At 43.5% G+C, this 15,964-nt stretch overlaps 1 protein-coding gene across 5 annotated transcripts in view; it reads right to left on the minus strand.

The window, feature by feature from the left end:
• COMMD10 (COMM domain containing 10) overlaps window positions 1-15,964 on the minus strand; it is a 403,417-nt gene that overhangs the window by 281,186 nt on the left and 106,267 nt on the right. Inside the window, exon 6 of one of the 5 annotated variants that reach the window (XM_075836385.1) lies at window positions 5,631-5,753. The exons of the other annotated variants lie outside the window; for them this stretch is intronic. Coding sequence (XP_075692500.1) covers window positions 5,652-5,753 — 102 coding nt within the window. The 3' untranslated portion in view covers window positions 5,631-5,651. Of the gene's footprint in view, window positions 1-5,630; window positions 5,754-15,964 lie in introns of those variants that run through there. 5 annotated transcript variants of the gene reach the window in all.

Below are 15,964 nucleotides of genomic sequence, written 5' to 3' on the forward strand. Positions count from 1 at the left end.
TGTCCAGGTCTGTAAAGGCCGTAACCTGTTAGTGACCGCTAACACGCCTTTTCACGGCAGTTACAAACAGGCTTTATTCTGCTGCAGTAGCCTTTTCACGGCGCTGCATCGGAATAAAACAGCGCCACCGGGAGCAGTTAAATCTCCCTGCTCTCAGCAACCTGAGGTTAACCCCTTAGATGCAGTGCTCAATAGCGAGCACTGCATCAGAGTGGTTTTGGAGGAAGGGGGCTCACCCTCTCACCTCATCGGCACCCCGCGATGCGATCGCAGGGTGTCGGTGGTTTCTATGGCCTAACAAAGGCCCCCAGGTCTGCCTCTAGCTAATGCTTGTTAGGCCATGCAGGAGGCATGGCCTAACAGATGCCTGTCAGTTTTACACTGACAGGCAATAATACACTGCAATACAGAAGTATTGCAGTGTATTATAAAAGTGATTCCTCCAAAAGAGGACTCAAAATCACCATAATAATTGATCCCACCTGAATAGCAAATCAAATACTCCTAACACAAAATACACGCAGGATAACTAGTATAATGCAAAATATTAGATATAAAATACAGAATATAAAATGGAATGACAAACCCATGATGCAAGGATCCCCACACGTAAATACTAAAGTCTTCACCCCCGGACGAAGCAGTTGGCGAAACATGTGTTTGGGATCAGGGTCCCCCTCTTTTGGCCTGTATTCTGTCCTCCCTTTTGTGCCTGTCTAGTCTAATTGTTTTCCCTCGACACTTGGCAACATAGGGCTGCTGCACGTATTGTTCAGGCACTTGCACTTTGGTGTATTTACCTATGCATTTTTTCTGTAGGAGGTTTTTAGTATTTACGCGTGGGGATCCTTGCATCATAGGTTTGTCGTTCCATTTTATATTCTGTATCTAATAAAGATGTTATATTTTGCATTAAACTGGGAACCCTGCCTGTATTTTGTGATAGGAGTATTATAAAAGCGATCAAATGATCGCACAGTAAAGTCCCATAGTGGGACTAAAAAAAAACAACTTAAGGCTATGTTCACACGGAGTATTTTGGGGGAGGAATATCTGCCTCAAAGTTCCAAACGGAATTTTGAGGCAGATATTCCTCCCCCAAAATACTCCGTGTGAACAGCAATTATCGCGCCGTTTTTCGCCCGCGGCCATTGAGCGACGCGGGCATAAAACACGCTTTCTCCTGCCTCCCATTGAAGTCAATGGGAGGTCGGAGGCGGAAGCGCCCGAAGATAGGGCATGTCGCTTCTTTTTCCCGCGAGGCAGTTTTACTGCTCGCGGGAAAAAGACGCCGACGCCTCCCATTGAAATCAATGGAGGCGTTCTCGGGCCGTTTCTGCCGAGTTTTGCGACGCGGTTTCCGCGTCAAAAAACTCGGCAAAAGACCCCGTGTGAACATAGCCTTATTTATCATAAACTTTATTAAATAAAAATCCCAAGTAAAAAAAATAAAAAACCCACTTTTTCCCCCCTTACAAAATGCTTTATTTTCAAAATACAAAAAAAGTTAATAAGTTACACATATTTTGTATCGCCGCATCCATAACGACCCCAACTATAAAGCTATTACGCTATTTAACCTGCACGGCGAACAGCGTATTAAAATATATAACAACAGTATTGCGGTTTTCTGTTCATGCTGCCTTAAAAAATTTGATAAAAAGTGATCAAAAAGTCGCATGTACTCCAAAATAGTACCAATAAAAATTACAAGTCATCACATAAAAAAAAAAGCCCTCATACAGCTGCATCGGCAGAAAAATAAAAAAAGTTATGGCTTTTTAAATATGGAGACACAAAAACAAATAATTTTGAAAAAAAAAGTTTTTAATGTGTAAAAGTAGTAAAACATGAAAAAAAAACTATATAAATTTGGTATAGTCACAATCGTAACTTATACCACGCTAAACGGCGTAAATTTAGAACCCCAAAAAGAGTGGCGAAATTGCTGGATTTTTTTCTATCCCACCCACCAAAAAAAAGTTAATCAATAAACTATATGTACCACAAGATGGTGCTATACAAAAATACAACTTGTCCCGCAAAAAAACAAGTCCTTATACAACTATGTCGACGCAAAAATAAAAAAAAAGTTATAGCTCTTTGAATGCAACAATGGAAAAACATAAAAAATATTTTGGTCATTAAGGCCTTGTTTTATGCGGGGTTACAAAAAATTCACTGTGAAAGATATATGTCGTTTATTTTCTTTTTTTTTTTGTTGATCTTTTCATCCCGTTCACATTTTTTTTAGAAATAACCGGTTAAATTAATTCTTCAGGTTATAACGGTCGTGTAGATGCACAATATGTGTACCTTTTTTGTTTTTCAGTAATGTAAGGGCAATAAAATATATTTTATGCTAAATAAGGACTTTTTTTCCCAGACATTTCTTTATTATTATTTTTGTTACATTTTCTTTTTAATTCCATAACTTTATAACCACTTTATTTTTTACCAATAAAGTATTAGCATATTTCTGTATGCTAATACATTACACTGTGTCACTATGACAAAACATAGTGTGCCGTAACAGGAGGCATAATGAACAGACAGCCCTAGGGTCCTTTCTAGGTCCCCAGGGCTGACTGCAGAGTGTTCCCACAGTCTCCAATCGAGTCACTTGGTTTCCGGTGATGCGATCGAACAGGAAAGTCCCCTTTGATCATGCCGCGGTCAATTCCGTGTGACATCAGTGTATGGTGCGTGTCTGCGTTTTTTACGCGCGTATGTCATCCGTATGTCACGTGTATCACGTCAGCAAAATAAACTGAAGGAGGTGTTTTTCCATTTTTCATAATTTCTTTAGCAACTGTTGCGTGAATCACGCACAGCACACAGATGTGCGTCCGTGTGCCGTCCGTGATTTTCACGCACCCATTGACTTCAATGGGTGCGTGATGCGTGATGCGTGAAAAACGCACAAGTATAGGACATGCAGTAACTTTCACACAGCAGACACACGCTGCGTGAAAAACACCGATTGTCTGAATGGCCCCATTGACTTGCATAGGTCCGTGTGACGTGCATTGTTTTCACTCGCGTATCATGGACGTGAAATACGCTCGTGTAAATAAGGCCTTATTGTGTATGTTCACTCTGAGTTTTTTGCCTGCACGCCGTTTGCCGCGTTTTTCGAGGCGTCTTTTGCTCGTGCCCATTGAGCGCCACGGGCAAAAACGCCGCAAAATACGCTTTGTCTGCCTCCCATTGATGTCATTGAGAGGTCAGAGACGTAAACGCCCAAAGAAAGGGCATGTCGCTTCTTTTTCCCGCAAGACTGTTTTTCCGCTCGCAGTAAAAAAGCGCCTCCGCCTACCATTGAAATCAATGGGAGACATTTTCCGCAGCAAAAAACTCTGTGTGAACTGACCCTTAGGGGGAATTAGCACTAAAAGTGCCTAGGGCACCACAAACTCTAAATATGGCCCTGCTTTCACCTACACACTCAGCCCTGGCCCCCCACTTAACCTCTGCCTCCTAGGCCCCACTCCCCCTCCTCCCACAGAACCTCTGATCTGTGCCCTCCACCACAAAGTTCATAATCCTCTTCAGTATCCCCTGCACCCTATGAGACCCCTGTGATACTTTGTTCCCAATAGTACCCCTACCACTTACTGAGCCCCCTGCCACCTTTTGTATTCCCTGCCCCTGGGTACATTCTGACCCCACAAAGAGCCACTTCCTCCAACTTCTGTACCCCCTCACCTAAAACAGTGGCCTATCTCTTACTATCTACCCTGTCCCTGGTCCCTCGCAGAGCCCTGTCACCTTCTTAACCCTGCTCGATTATTAGTTTAACATCTGCAGTTTCTATCCGAATTGCCGAGAAATCAGGCAATGTACACGGTTCAATGGTTGTGAGCTCTCTATGCAATGAAAGCAAATGCTGAAGAGGCGATCATGTGACCTTCCTTTGGGTGTTTTAGTGGGTTGGGACCAAAAAAAATTGCAAATTAAATTCATCCGGTTTTAAAACAGAGTGAAAAACAGATGCAAAACGGTTGACAATCGGCCATCAAAAACAGAGACAGGGCCTAGAAACGCGTTAAGCTTGGACTATTTTGTGTGTGAATACTCATTAGTATCTACTCACGTGGTACAGTGGGTAAAACGTTGACTAAGAGGCACGCACAAATGAGAATTTGCATATAATTTTAAGAAAAGAAAACCAAAAATCATTTTACAAAGTTGCATGATTGTAACAATACCAATGAAAATGGTACCAATCTACAGGATGTTTGTGGTTAGAAAATATATGGTTTGGGGGTAGTTTTAGCCCACATTCAGGGCTGTTATCTAGGATTTTTTTTAAACTTATTTTGATACTGAAAAACAGATCTTTGATCTTCGATTTTGTGCTCATAAGTTTATGTATAAACACACACACACACACACACACACACACACACACACACACACACACACACAAAAGGTATATGCAAATGCAAGTAAAGACACAGATTACAATTCTTCAGAACATCTACTGATATAAAATATATTGTTACGAGGTTGTAAAATAAATTGTTAAGCCAAAGGGTTAATTAACAAAAGTTCAATAGCTGTCCTTTAAATTAGATATATATTTTTTCTATTCAGTTTCACCAGTCTTTCTAAACAGGAAGGACACGGTGTCACGATGGATAAAAAGACACATTCGACTCCAGGGGTGAGCACATAAAACACAGCTGCCCAATTCTTTCATCCACCCATGCACTGTACCAGAAGGAAGATGCTCTACGCCATTTATTGAACTGCAAGGATACAGACCAGAGGCCAAGAGAAAAAAAAATACAAAACAAATCGCTATTTTCCGCTGGTAGCTGGGCCCAAGGGAATATGAACAAGAGCTTTTAAGAGGAAAAAAAAAAGCCTCTGTAGTCTTATTAGAGACATTTTCTATAGACCAGACTGCAGACAAGGAGAAACATATATAATGCATAAGTGAATGACCTGGGTATAGCGGTACGAGCGACATACGCATTACATGTTCCCTTCACAAACAGTAACATCGTGGTTTGAATCATGAAACCAGGTTAGATATCACAGGAATAATGACAGTGTTGAACGGATTACAAGTTTTACCTACTTCGGCTGTTTTTCCCCCCGCTTTACTAAAAGGAATCAGTTTTCTGTGTATAGCGCTTAAAGGGGTTATCCCACAATCATAAATGATCACCTATCCCCAGCTGTTACGGTCATCCTCAACGCGCATGCTCAACCAAAAGCTCCACTTAATGTCCTCTTCACCGTTGGTCGAGCAGCAAGGAGGAACCGCCGTTCTCATGATTGGAACAGGTCCCAGAGGTGGGGACCCCAGCGATCAGAACATGATCAACTATCCTATGGATAGGTAATAATTTATGGTTCTGGGAAAACCTCTCTAAAGAGGGAATAAAATAACCCTTTCCAAATGTCCAATTAGGGCATATGGATCTCATAGAGGGGAGTCTCCCGCTCGAGACCACCTCTACTAGCAAGAGTCTTACAGGTCCAAATAGTTTTTCACGTGACCCGCACTCTGACTCCCTGAATCCTACAACATCTGCTGTGTGGACCAGAAGTCAGTCTCTTTATGCAAACCTATATACCTTTATATACCTTGAATTGAGTCTTGCCAGAGGACTTCTATTAATGCAGCCATAGCAGGGTTAATGAATAGTGAACAGCTCCTCCGATGCAATCAGCAGTTCCACATTAGAAGCAATCAGTGGCAATGTCTTCATCCCTCCCAATTTCAACATCTCTGGTTGCTGTGAGGGAAAGAGGAACGATGTTGTTTACATCTAGATACTGGAAACCTTTGTAGACCCAATTCTGTTTGCATCCAGTCTAGGCAATCCTACCTATTACAAATATTTTTGAATCATGTAAACCTGGAGACCTGCATACACTTGTCCTATATGAAAATGTAGTTTATTTATTTGTGTTGGACTATGGCTTTTGATTGAGGTATCTTTTCTTTTCTAAATAGGGTTTGCCCAAAAAGGTCAGAACATATTTATTTATACATTACAAACTTCTTTCACTGTACGTTACCTCAAACTGGGAAAACAGCCCTGCTTAGTGCCATTTAGGACAATCAGAGCTCAGTTAACACGGAGTTCCTTGGTGCCGATTTGTGGTTGGGTGTCTGGTGGTCAGTAATCCTTTGATTACTTATGAAGCCACGTGTCTAGTGTGCCAATAAAAAGCAGCTCACCAGACTAAGAACCCTAAGGCCGGATTCACACAAGCGTGTTCAGTCCGCGATATACGGTCCGTACGTCGGCTGCATTTCACGGACTGAACACAGTGCAGGGAGCGGGGCTCCTAGCATCATAGTTATGTACGATGCTAGGAGTCCCTGCCTCGCTGCGGGACAACTGTCCCGTACTGTAATCATGTTTTCAGTACAGAACAGTAGTTCAGTGGAGAGGCAGGGACTCCTAGCGTCATAGATAACTATGATGCTAGGAGCCCGGTTCCCTGCAGTGTGTTCGGTTTGGGAAATGGGTCCGACATATGGACCGTATATCACGGACTGAACACGCTCGTGTGAATCCGGCCTAAGGCTCAATGCACACGATGCATATTAAGGGTGGATTTCAGTGCGGCAAATCTGCAGCGTAATACAGTACCAGCCTAGTCAATGAGATTACTCAGAAACTCCTAGACAGTCTACAGTCCTCATTGTCCCCTATCCCAATCTGGCTGCCAAACTTTACAATAACACTCTCAAGAATGCATTGGATGAAGCAGCCCCCCCCTACACTCCGAACCACTCGACAAAGACGACGGCAACCCTGGCACACGCCTCAATCCTGCTTTCTTCAGCGGTGCTTGAGATGTGCCGAACGACTGTGGAGAAAATTGCATTTGGATGCAGATTTCCTCCATTACAAATTTATGCTGAGAACTTACAACTTTGCCCTTCACCGAGCCAAACAAGTCTATTTCACTTCTCTCATCTCCACACTATCTAATAATCCAAAACGCCTCTTTGATACTTTTCACTCCCTCCTTAGTCCTAAAGTGCAGACGCCAATCACAGATCTCGGTGCTGAAGACCTGGCCAATTATTTTAAAGTTAAAATTGACAACATCCGCCATGATTTTATCTCCCAGTCCCCTAGTAACATCGATCCCCTTCCCTCCCGCACTCCCTCTTCTTCACTCTCAGCATTTGACCCAATAACAGAAGAAGTCTCTAGGCTCCTCTCTTCTTCTCGTCCTACGAGTCCCAGTGATCCTATCCCCGCACACCTCCTCCAGACCCTCTCCCCAGCTGTCACTGGTCACCTAACTAAAATATTTAACCTCTCTCTTTCCTCTGGTATCTTTCCCTTCTCTTTTAAACATGCCATTAAAAACCCATTACTGAAAAAAACAACTCTTGACCCATCCAGCGCTGCTAACTACCGACCAGTCTCTAATCTCCCCTTCATCTCCAAACTCCTGGAACGCTTGGTCTACTCACGCCTTATCCGCTATCTCTCTGCTAAATCTATTCTAGACCCCTTACAATCTGGTTTCCACACTCTACACTCCACAGAAACTGCCCTTACTAAAGTCTCAAATGATCTCTTGGCGGCTAAATCTAACGGCAAATACTCTCTCCTGATTCTTCTGGATCTCTCTGCAGCCTTTGACACTGTAGACCACAAACTCCTACTTAACATGCTCCACTCTATTGGCCTCAAGGATGCTGCTCTCTCTTGGTTTTCCTCCTATCTCTCTGACCGCTCGTTCAGTGTGTCATTTGCTGTTTCCACTTCTTGTCCTCTTCCCCTTGCTATCGGGGTTCATCAGGGATCAGTCCTAGGTCCGCTCCTCTTTTCTCTCTACACAGCTCCCATTGGACAAACCATCAGCAGATTTGGCTTCCAGTATCATCTCTACGCTGATGACACCCAATTATATGCCTCTTCTCGTGACATCACCCCTGCTCTAATACAAAACACCAGTGATTGTCTGTCCGCTGTCTCTAACATCATGTCCTCTCTCTATCTGAAACTGAATCTTTCTAAAACTGAGCTCCTTGTGTTCCCACCATCTACTAACCTCCATAAACCTGATGTCTCCATCTCAGTGTGTGGCACTACCATAACTCCTAAGCAGCACGCCCGCTGTTTCAGGGTTATTTTCCTTTACTCCTCAAATTCAATCACTTTCACGCTCCTGTCATTTTCATCTCAAAAACATCTCCAGAATCCGCCCTTTTCTTACGGAGAAAACCGCCAAAACTCACATTGTTGCTCTGATTCACTCTCGTCTTGACTACTGGAACTCATTACTAGTCGGTCTTCCCCTGACCAAACTCTCCCCTCTCCAATCTATCCTCAATGCAGCAGCCAGGCTCATATTTATAGAATACCCATAACTGAATGTGAGGACATATCACACCTCCACTGAGGGAAGAATAACACCAAATACAAATTGTATCTGCAAAAATGTATGAATCCTTTATTACAATAAATTATAAAAACACATTGGCCATCAGGACCTAAAATGAAACGAACAATTAAAATACACTGAAATGGAAAACAGAAAGGCTATTCAAAAAATAACATAAACACAAAAATGCTGTATATATAGCAGCAAAGCGGGTCACTAAATCAAACAGGCTGTATGTGTATAGTAGAGAACTGCAAACCTAAATTACGGTTCAAATACCCATGTAGTCACACAACAGCATGAAATAGACCCACCAATGTATAGAAAGGGATGGCAGCAAACATCAAATACAATGTATACAAGGCTACATAGAAACCAGGAAATCACCATGAATCAAAATAAGGTCCCAGAAACTATACCAACCCATGTGTAGCGTAAATAGCCTAAAAATGAGTGTTTTTATAATTTATTGTAATAAAGGATTCATACATTTTTGCAGATACAATTTGTATTTGGTGTTATTCTTCCCTCAGTGGAGGTGTGATATGTCCTCACATTCAGTTATGGGTATTCTATGTCTATTCTTCTTTTGATATGTGCGGACGTTTATTATAACGTTTATCGTTTGGCCTGTCCCAGTATAGGTATTTAATAGGCTCATATTTATGACCAACCGCTACACCAACGCCTCTAATCTGTGCCAGTCACTGCACTGGTTGCCCATCCCCTTCAGAATAAAATTCAAACTTATTACTCTTACCCACAAAGCTCTCCACAGTGCTGCACCACCTTACATCTCCGTCTACCACCCTACTTGGGCTCTACGTTCTGCCAACGACCTTAGATTAAAAACCTCCATAATCCGAACCTCCCACTACCATCTCCAAGATTTTTCTCGTGCTGCACCAGTCCTCTGGAATGCGCTTCCCCAGACAATCAGATTAATTCCCAATATCCACAGTTTTAAACGTGCCCTGAAAACACATCTATTTAGACAGGCCTATAACATTCCCTAATCTGACTCCTTTCCATGGCCCCCCTTTTAGATTAGTCATCAGAATAAGATTCCCTCACACTCCTCCTCTTCATGTCCGTCATACACGGATACTGGCTGGTGACCGGCTCATGCAGTTTTATGTACCACCCATGTGTATAAAAATGGCTGGACTATTGTACAGAACAAATACTGTTACACTTTGTGTCTCCCTTATTTCCTCATAGATTGTAAGCTCTTGCGAGCAGGGTCTTCACTCCTCTGGTTTGAATTGTAAATTAACTTTGTCACTATGTAATGTCTGATATTGTTTGTTTTATGTTCCCTCTAAATTGTAACGTGCGGCGTAATATGTTGGCGCTATATAAAGATTATTATTATTCTATGTCTCTGAGACTGACTCCATCTTCCACCACTCAGGATGGCAGGCTTAGGAGTGGGAGAGCATATCGCAGCCTGGCCAGACGGAGCTAGCTCCCGCCCTCTGTCTATTTATACCTGCCTTTCCTGTTCCTCCTTTGCTTGTGATTCTTCTCGTGTGGTTTCCTGGCCTTGCTGCAGCTCCTAGCTATTTGACCTTGCTTCATACTGACCCCGGCTTACTGACTACTCTCCTGCTCTGCGTTTGGTACCTCGTACATTGCTGGTTTGACTCGGCTCGTTCACCTCTCTTGTTGCTCACGGTGTTGCCGTGGGCAACTGCCCCATTTCCCTTTGCTTGTGTCCCCTTGTCTGTTTGTCTGTCGTGCACCTACTGAGCGTAGGGACCGTCGCCCAGTTGTACCCCGTCGCCTAGGGCAGGTCGTTGCAAGTAGGCAGGGACTGAGTGGTGGGTAGTTTAGGGCTCACTGTCTGTTTCCTTACTCCCCTGCCATTACATCCCATTTATTTTGTGCTCCGGGCAATGCACGGACCATGGAAACCATGGTCAAGTGCGTTGGCCCATAGGGTAGAATGTGCTCTATACTATCCGCAATTAGATAGTATGCGGCTGCAAATGCACGGTCGTGTGCATGGGGCCTAAACGTTCGCAACAAGCGGATAAATGAGGTTCACAATATTAGTTTACATCAAGTGTCTGATAAATGTTTTATATAGAACCCGACACATTTGTTGGGATTTCTATAGAGTCATATATAAAATGCACTTAACATGCCTATGGAAAATTATGAACAATCATTAATGTTCTTCTAAAATTGATAACAAAAGGAGCCATCCTGCGGCTTAATCGGCACGTTACTATTTCTAACTCGTTTAATTAAATTACAGTATAGACTTGCCTTTGGACGCTTGATTTATTGTCCCACTAACCCTCTCTCACATTAACAACCTGAGGCCTTATTCACACGGACGTGTACGTTTTGCGCACGCAAAAGGTCCGTGTGGCATCAGCATATGGCATCATTATGACACTGTTTTTATGTTTACAAAAATTCATTCTTTTTACTACTGTTTCACGAATCACGCACGACACCCGGAAGTGCTTCTGTGTGCCGAGTGCGATTTGCACACACCCATTGACTTCAATGGGTGCGTGCTGCGCGAAACACGGGCAGGTATAGGACATGTCGTGAGAATTCACGGAAAGCTGAACGGCCCCTTCTATTACATAGGTTCGTGCGACGCACGTGAAAATCATGCGCTTAGCACGGACGTATAACACGTTCGTGAGAATAAGGCCTTAACTTCATTATGGTTATGAGAAGAATGTATGCCAAGCATGGCATCCCCAGTGTTGAGGTCTCTCAATTCCTACTATTACAGTGCTCTTCTAACCTCAAATACCATGACCCTAATTTGCGGCTTTTATCCTCATTAGGCATTAGTTTATTCAATCTTATCTGTTTTTAATCAATTTTTACTTCTGTAATCCATGGTGGGGGCAACAAAGAATGTGTTTCTCATTTCCAACAATGCAGAGTTATCACCTCACTTAATGGCACATTAACCTACCCTTAAATGACACTATTTTAAAGAATAAAGATTCCATACCATTATTATCTGTACTCCACTAAATTATCATCATCATTTTTTATTTTTTTTTATGAGGTCCCAATGTAATTAAAGCAGGGGTGGGGAACTTTTTTTCTGCTGAGGGCCATTTGGATATTTATAAAATCATTCGCGGGCCATACAAAATTATCAACTTAAAAATGAGCCTACTATATTTGGTCAAACATTTCATTAACTCGCCCCTAATGTGATGGCTGGAACTGCTTCTCTTTGTTGAGGCGTGTGATGTTAGCCGGTATTGATGATTTTACTACTGCGTCGGTCAGTCTGGAGCACAGTCGACCCTTTGCAATGGTAAATTTTGAAAGGAACTCGCAGAAGTAAGTTGTTCCGACTTACTTACTTAAAGGGGTTTTCTTCATCAGGGATTTACGGCATTTCCACAGGATATGTGATAGATGTCAGATAGATGCAGGTCCCACCACTGGGACCCGCACCTATCTCTAGAAGGGGGCTCCCTAAACCCAGTTCTACCTCACTCTTCTATTCCGGCTGATTTCCGACCATGAAAAAGAAAACAGCGTAGCTCGCTGAGCTGTTTCCGTAACTCCCTTAGTAGTGAATCGCAGTTATGGAAGCAGTGAAGCATGCCAGTTACACGGTTTCCGTAACTACTATTCATTTCTATGGGACTTACGGAAACCGCGTAGCTCAGCGAGCTACGCGGTTTTCTTCTTCATGGTCGGAAATCACAAGCTTCAGCCATAACACAAAGAGGTAGAACGGGGTTTAGAGGGTCCTGTTCAAGAGATAGATTTGGGACCCGCATCTATCGGACATTTATGACATATCCTGTGGATATATCATAAATGTCCTTGATGAAAAAAAAAACCTTCAAGTCACCAGGACCTCACTTCTAGTAAGTAGGGCGGGCGGACAGAGCCGAGGAGGGAATGACATGGCGGCAGTGGTGGTCAGAGTGAGGTCGGGGCGTGCTGTGATGTGAGTGGACCAGTCCAGTCACCTGACCTCACGTCACTGACTCAGGTCAGGTGACCGGACTGGTCCACTCCTGGTCCGGCACGCACCAACCTCACTCAGACCGCCACTGTCGCCACGATACTTGGCTCCGTATATGGCGGACGGAGCCATGTAGCGAATGATGCAGCGGGCCGAAAATTCCCCGCCACTGAGTTAAAAGAATGGGTGAATGAAAAATTAAAAAGGCCGGGTTCCCACAGGTCCATACGCAGAACATTCCGTCAGAAAAACCGCACCATTTTTTCCGGGCGGGATTTTCGATGCAGAAAGCAGCAGTAGAAAAAACATTTATACTTACAGCGGCCATAGTCATGGTGACGCGTCCCTCCTTTGACGTCCGGTCCGGCCTCCCTGGATGACGCTGCAGCCAGTGTGACCTCTGCAGCCTGTGATTGGCTGAAGCGGTCACATGGGATGAAACGTCATCCAAGGAGGCTGGACTGAAGCAAGAAGCAGAGAGTTCTGGGTAAGTATGCGATTTTTGTGGCAGAATTCCTGCAATTCCACCGCAGAAGTCGCAACACTTGGCTATTTGTTGCGGGTTTTGCATCCCCATTGAATTCAAAGGGCAAAACCTGCAACAGAAAATCAACCAAAATGCTGCATAAATTGACGTGCTGCAGATTTAAAGAGTTAGCATGGGATTTTCAAAAACTCATCCAATTTGCTGCTACTGTAAATGCTGTGGAATTTCTGAATAGAATTCAGTTGCGGGAATTCCCTCCTTCGGAAATTCTGCAGCGTTTAAGGTACGTGGGAACCCGGCCTAAGGATTAGAGATGAGAAAATGTTTCACCCATCAGTTTCAATCATCGGATTGTAATTCTCTGCTGTTTTTTGCAGGAGGAAGATTCTGCCTCAAAATTCCGTTTGGGATTTTGGGGCAGATTTGGTCCTTCCTGAACGTTGTTTGCCGCGATTTTCGCTGCGTTTTTCGCCCGCGGCCATTGAGTGCTACGGGCAAAAAACTCAGCGAAATACGCTCCCTCTGCCTCCCATTGATGTCAATGGGAGGTCAGAGGCGTAAACACGTGAAGATAGGGCATGTCCCGTCTTTCTGCCGCGAGGTGGTTTTACCGCTCGCGGGAGAAAACCGCCCCCACCCCCCATTGAAATCAACGGGAGGCATTTTCGGCTGGTTTTTGACGAGTTTTGCGGACCGGTTTCCACTCCAAAAACCTCGTCAAAATACTCTGTGCGAACAGGCCCTAACTGTTCATAGGCATTTTAAAAGTGCCTGTATTTAAAAAGTTTAGAACCTAGAGAGATAGATTCCCTTCTAATAAAAGCGTTTCAGGATTCCTACATTGTATCTAAGAATTTCTGGAAAGGTGCTAATATCAATTAAGATATTAAAGGGTAACTTTTAAAAACCTTTTGACATGTCATAGTGACACGTCAGAAATTTTGATCGGTGGGGTTCCGAGCAGTGAGACCCCCCAATGATCACTAAAACGAAGCAGCAGAAGTGCCCGGATGAGCGCTGCGTTGCTTAGTTTCTGATCGGCCATTCTCGGAAAGCCAAGAGAGCAGTGCACAGGCTATCATCCCTGTATATAGCAGCGATCATTCCTGTATATAACCGCATCATTTATTAATATAACCCCCATTATTCCTGTATATAACTCCCATCATCTCTTTATATTATTGAGACTGAGACCCCCACCGATCGCTAAAACTAAGTGGCAGAAGCGTTGTGCAGCTTTGTGCTGCTCAGCTTTTCTTGGAAAGCCAAGTAAGCAGTGCACAAACTAGGGCTGGGCGATTATGATCTACATCAAAATCATGATTAATTGAACATGTAACCTGGATATCGATTAATAACTATTTTAGACCACACCCCTTTTGCATGCCACGCCCCATATTTACAGGCCACGCTACTGAATATAGATCCTCTAAGCCTGCCGTATACCACTGTAGATAATATACCCGACACTGCCCCTCACACAGTATAATGCCCCCATATCTGGCCCGCACAGCATAATGCCCCCATAGTTCCCCACACAGTATAACTCGCCCATACAGCCCCAATAGTGCCTAATAAAAATAATAAAATACATACTCACCTAATCCTGTTCAAACGACGAGTGGATGAGATCCTTCAGCTCCTCCGGTCTGTGTGGCTCGGCGAATATTTTCAGAATCCGCTGGACTTTTGTCGTATACTGGCTTTTCAGGCATCCTATTTGTGCACAGTGTCCTCAATGCCCGCCCCATTTACTTCTTGTTTAACATCAATGCCCACGCGCAACGGCGAGCGGACAGTACCCGCCCCAATGGTAAATACACGAATGATGATGGTGGGCTGGTATATACAGGGACGATGGGGGTTTTATACAGGGACGATGGCTGGCTGGTATATACGAGCATGATGGGTGTCCCTGTATGTAACCCCCATGATCCCTGAATATAACGCCCATCCTCCCTGTATAGTGTTGATGGGGTAATATAAAGATATGATGGGGGTTATATACTGAAATTATGCAGTTATATACAGGAATTATAGGGGTTATATACAGGAATGATGGCTGCTATATACATGGATGATGGCCCATACACTGCTCGCTCGGCATTCCAAGGATAGCCGATCAGAAACGAAGCGACACAGCGCTCATCTGAGCACTTCTGCAGCTTCGTTTTAGTGATTGGTGGGGGTCTCAGTGCTCATACCCGCTACGATCAAAACTTTTGACATGTCACTTTGACTTTTCAAGGGGTTTGTTTTTTTAAAGTTTAGTTACCTTTTAAGTTTGCTTGCTATTTCTTGAACAATTTGAGATAATCCAAGTACCAATCTCATTCTCTTTCAGACAGGGAGGTATGGGGGTATGATCAGATAGTGATAGTGACAATTTTTCTTTGCAAGCGAGGCAAGATTGAGGTAGTTGGTTTGCAAAGAGCTGGCAAGTCGTATTTGCTAATATGATGGAGTCTCCAGATAATGTGTAGGTGAAATTCAGCAAGAAAGAATTTAATTTTCCTAAGGTCAGACATTTTGGATTACCAACTCAATAGTGGGTCCAATATTATGTTGTAGTCATTCCCTTAGTGTGGGGGCACTACTACTTTTAGGGCACAAAAGAGGGAACTAGTACTTTATAAGGGACCATTACGGTGTAGGGGCAGTGACGCTTTGGGGATAGCAGTAGGATTAAGAATTTGTCGACAGAGACGACTCATAGCTAAGAGAAGTTGTCATGGCAGTCTGGGACCAGATAGAGAAGAAAAGAGACATTGAATGACTCCAATGAGAGATGTCCCCTGTGAGTGACCAGATGTAACTGTACTGTATTCACTTTCCTCAGAGTACTTTCCACCCACACTCCAAAAACATACATAGTTACATAGTAGTTACATAGTTTGTACGGTTGAAAAAAGACACATGTCCATCAAGTTCAACCAAGGGATGGGAAAGGGGAAGTGGGATAGGAAAGGGGAAGTAAAAAATTTCTACACATAGCAGTTAATATTTTTTTGTTCTAGGAAATTATCTAAGCCTTTTTTAAAGCCATCTACTGTCCCTGCTGTGACCAGCTCCTGCGGTAGGCTATTCCATAGATTCACAGTTCTCACAGTAAAGAAGGCTTGTCGCCTCTGCAG

The sequence above is a fragment of the Rhinoderma darwinii genome, chromosome 1 (genome assembly GCF_050947455.1).
Source record: "Rhinoderma darwinii isolate aRhiDar2 chromosome 1, aRhiDar2.hap1, whole genome shotgun sequence".
NCBI classification, from domain to species: Eukaryota; Metazoa; Chordata; class Amphibia; order Anura; family Rhinodermatidae; genus Rhinoderma; species Rhinoderma darwinii.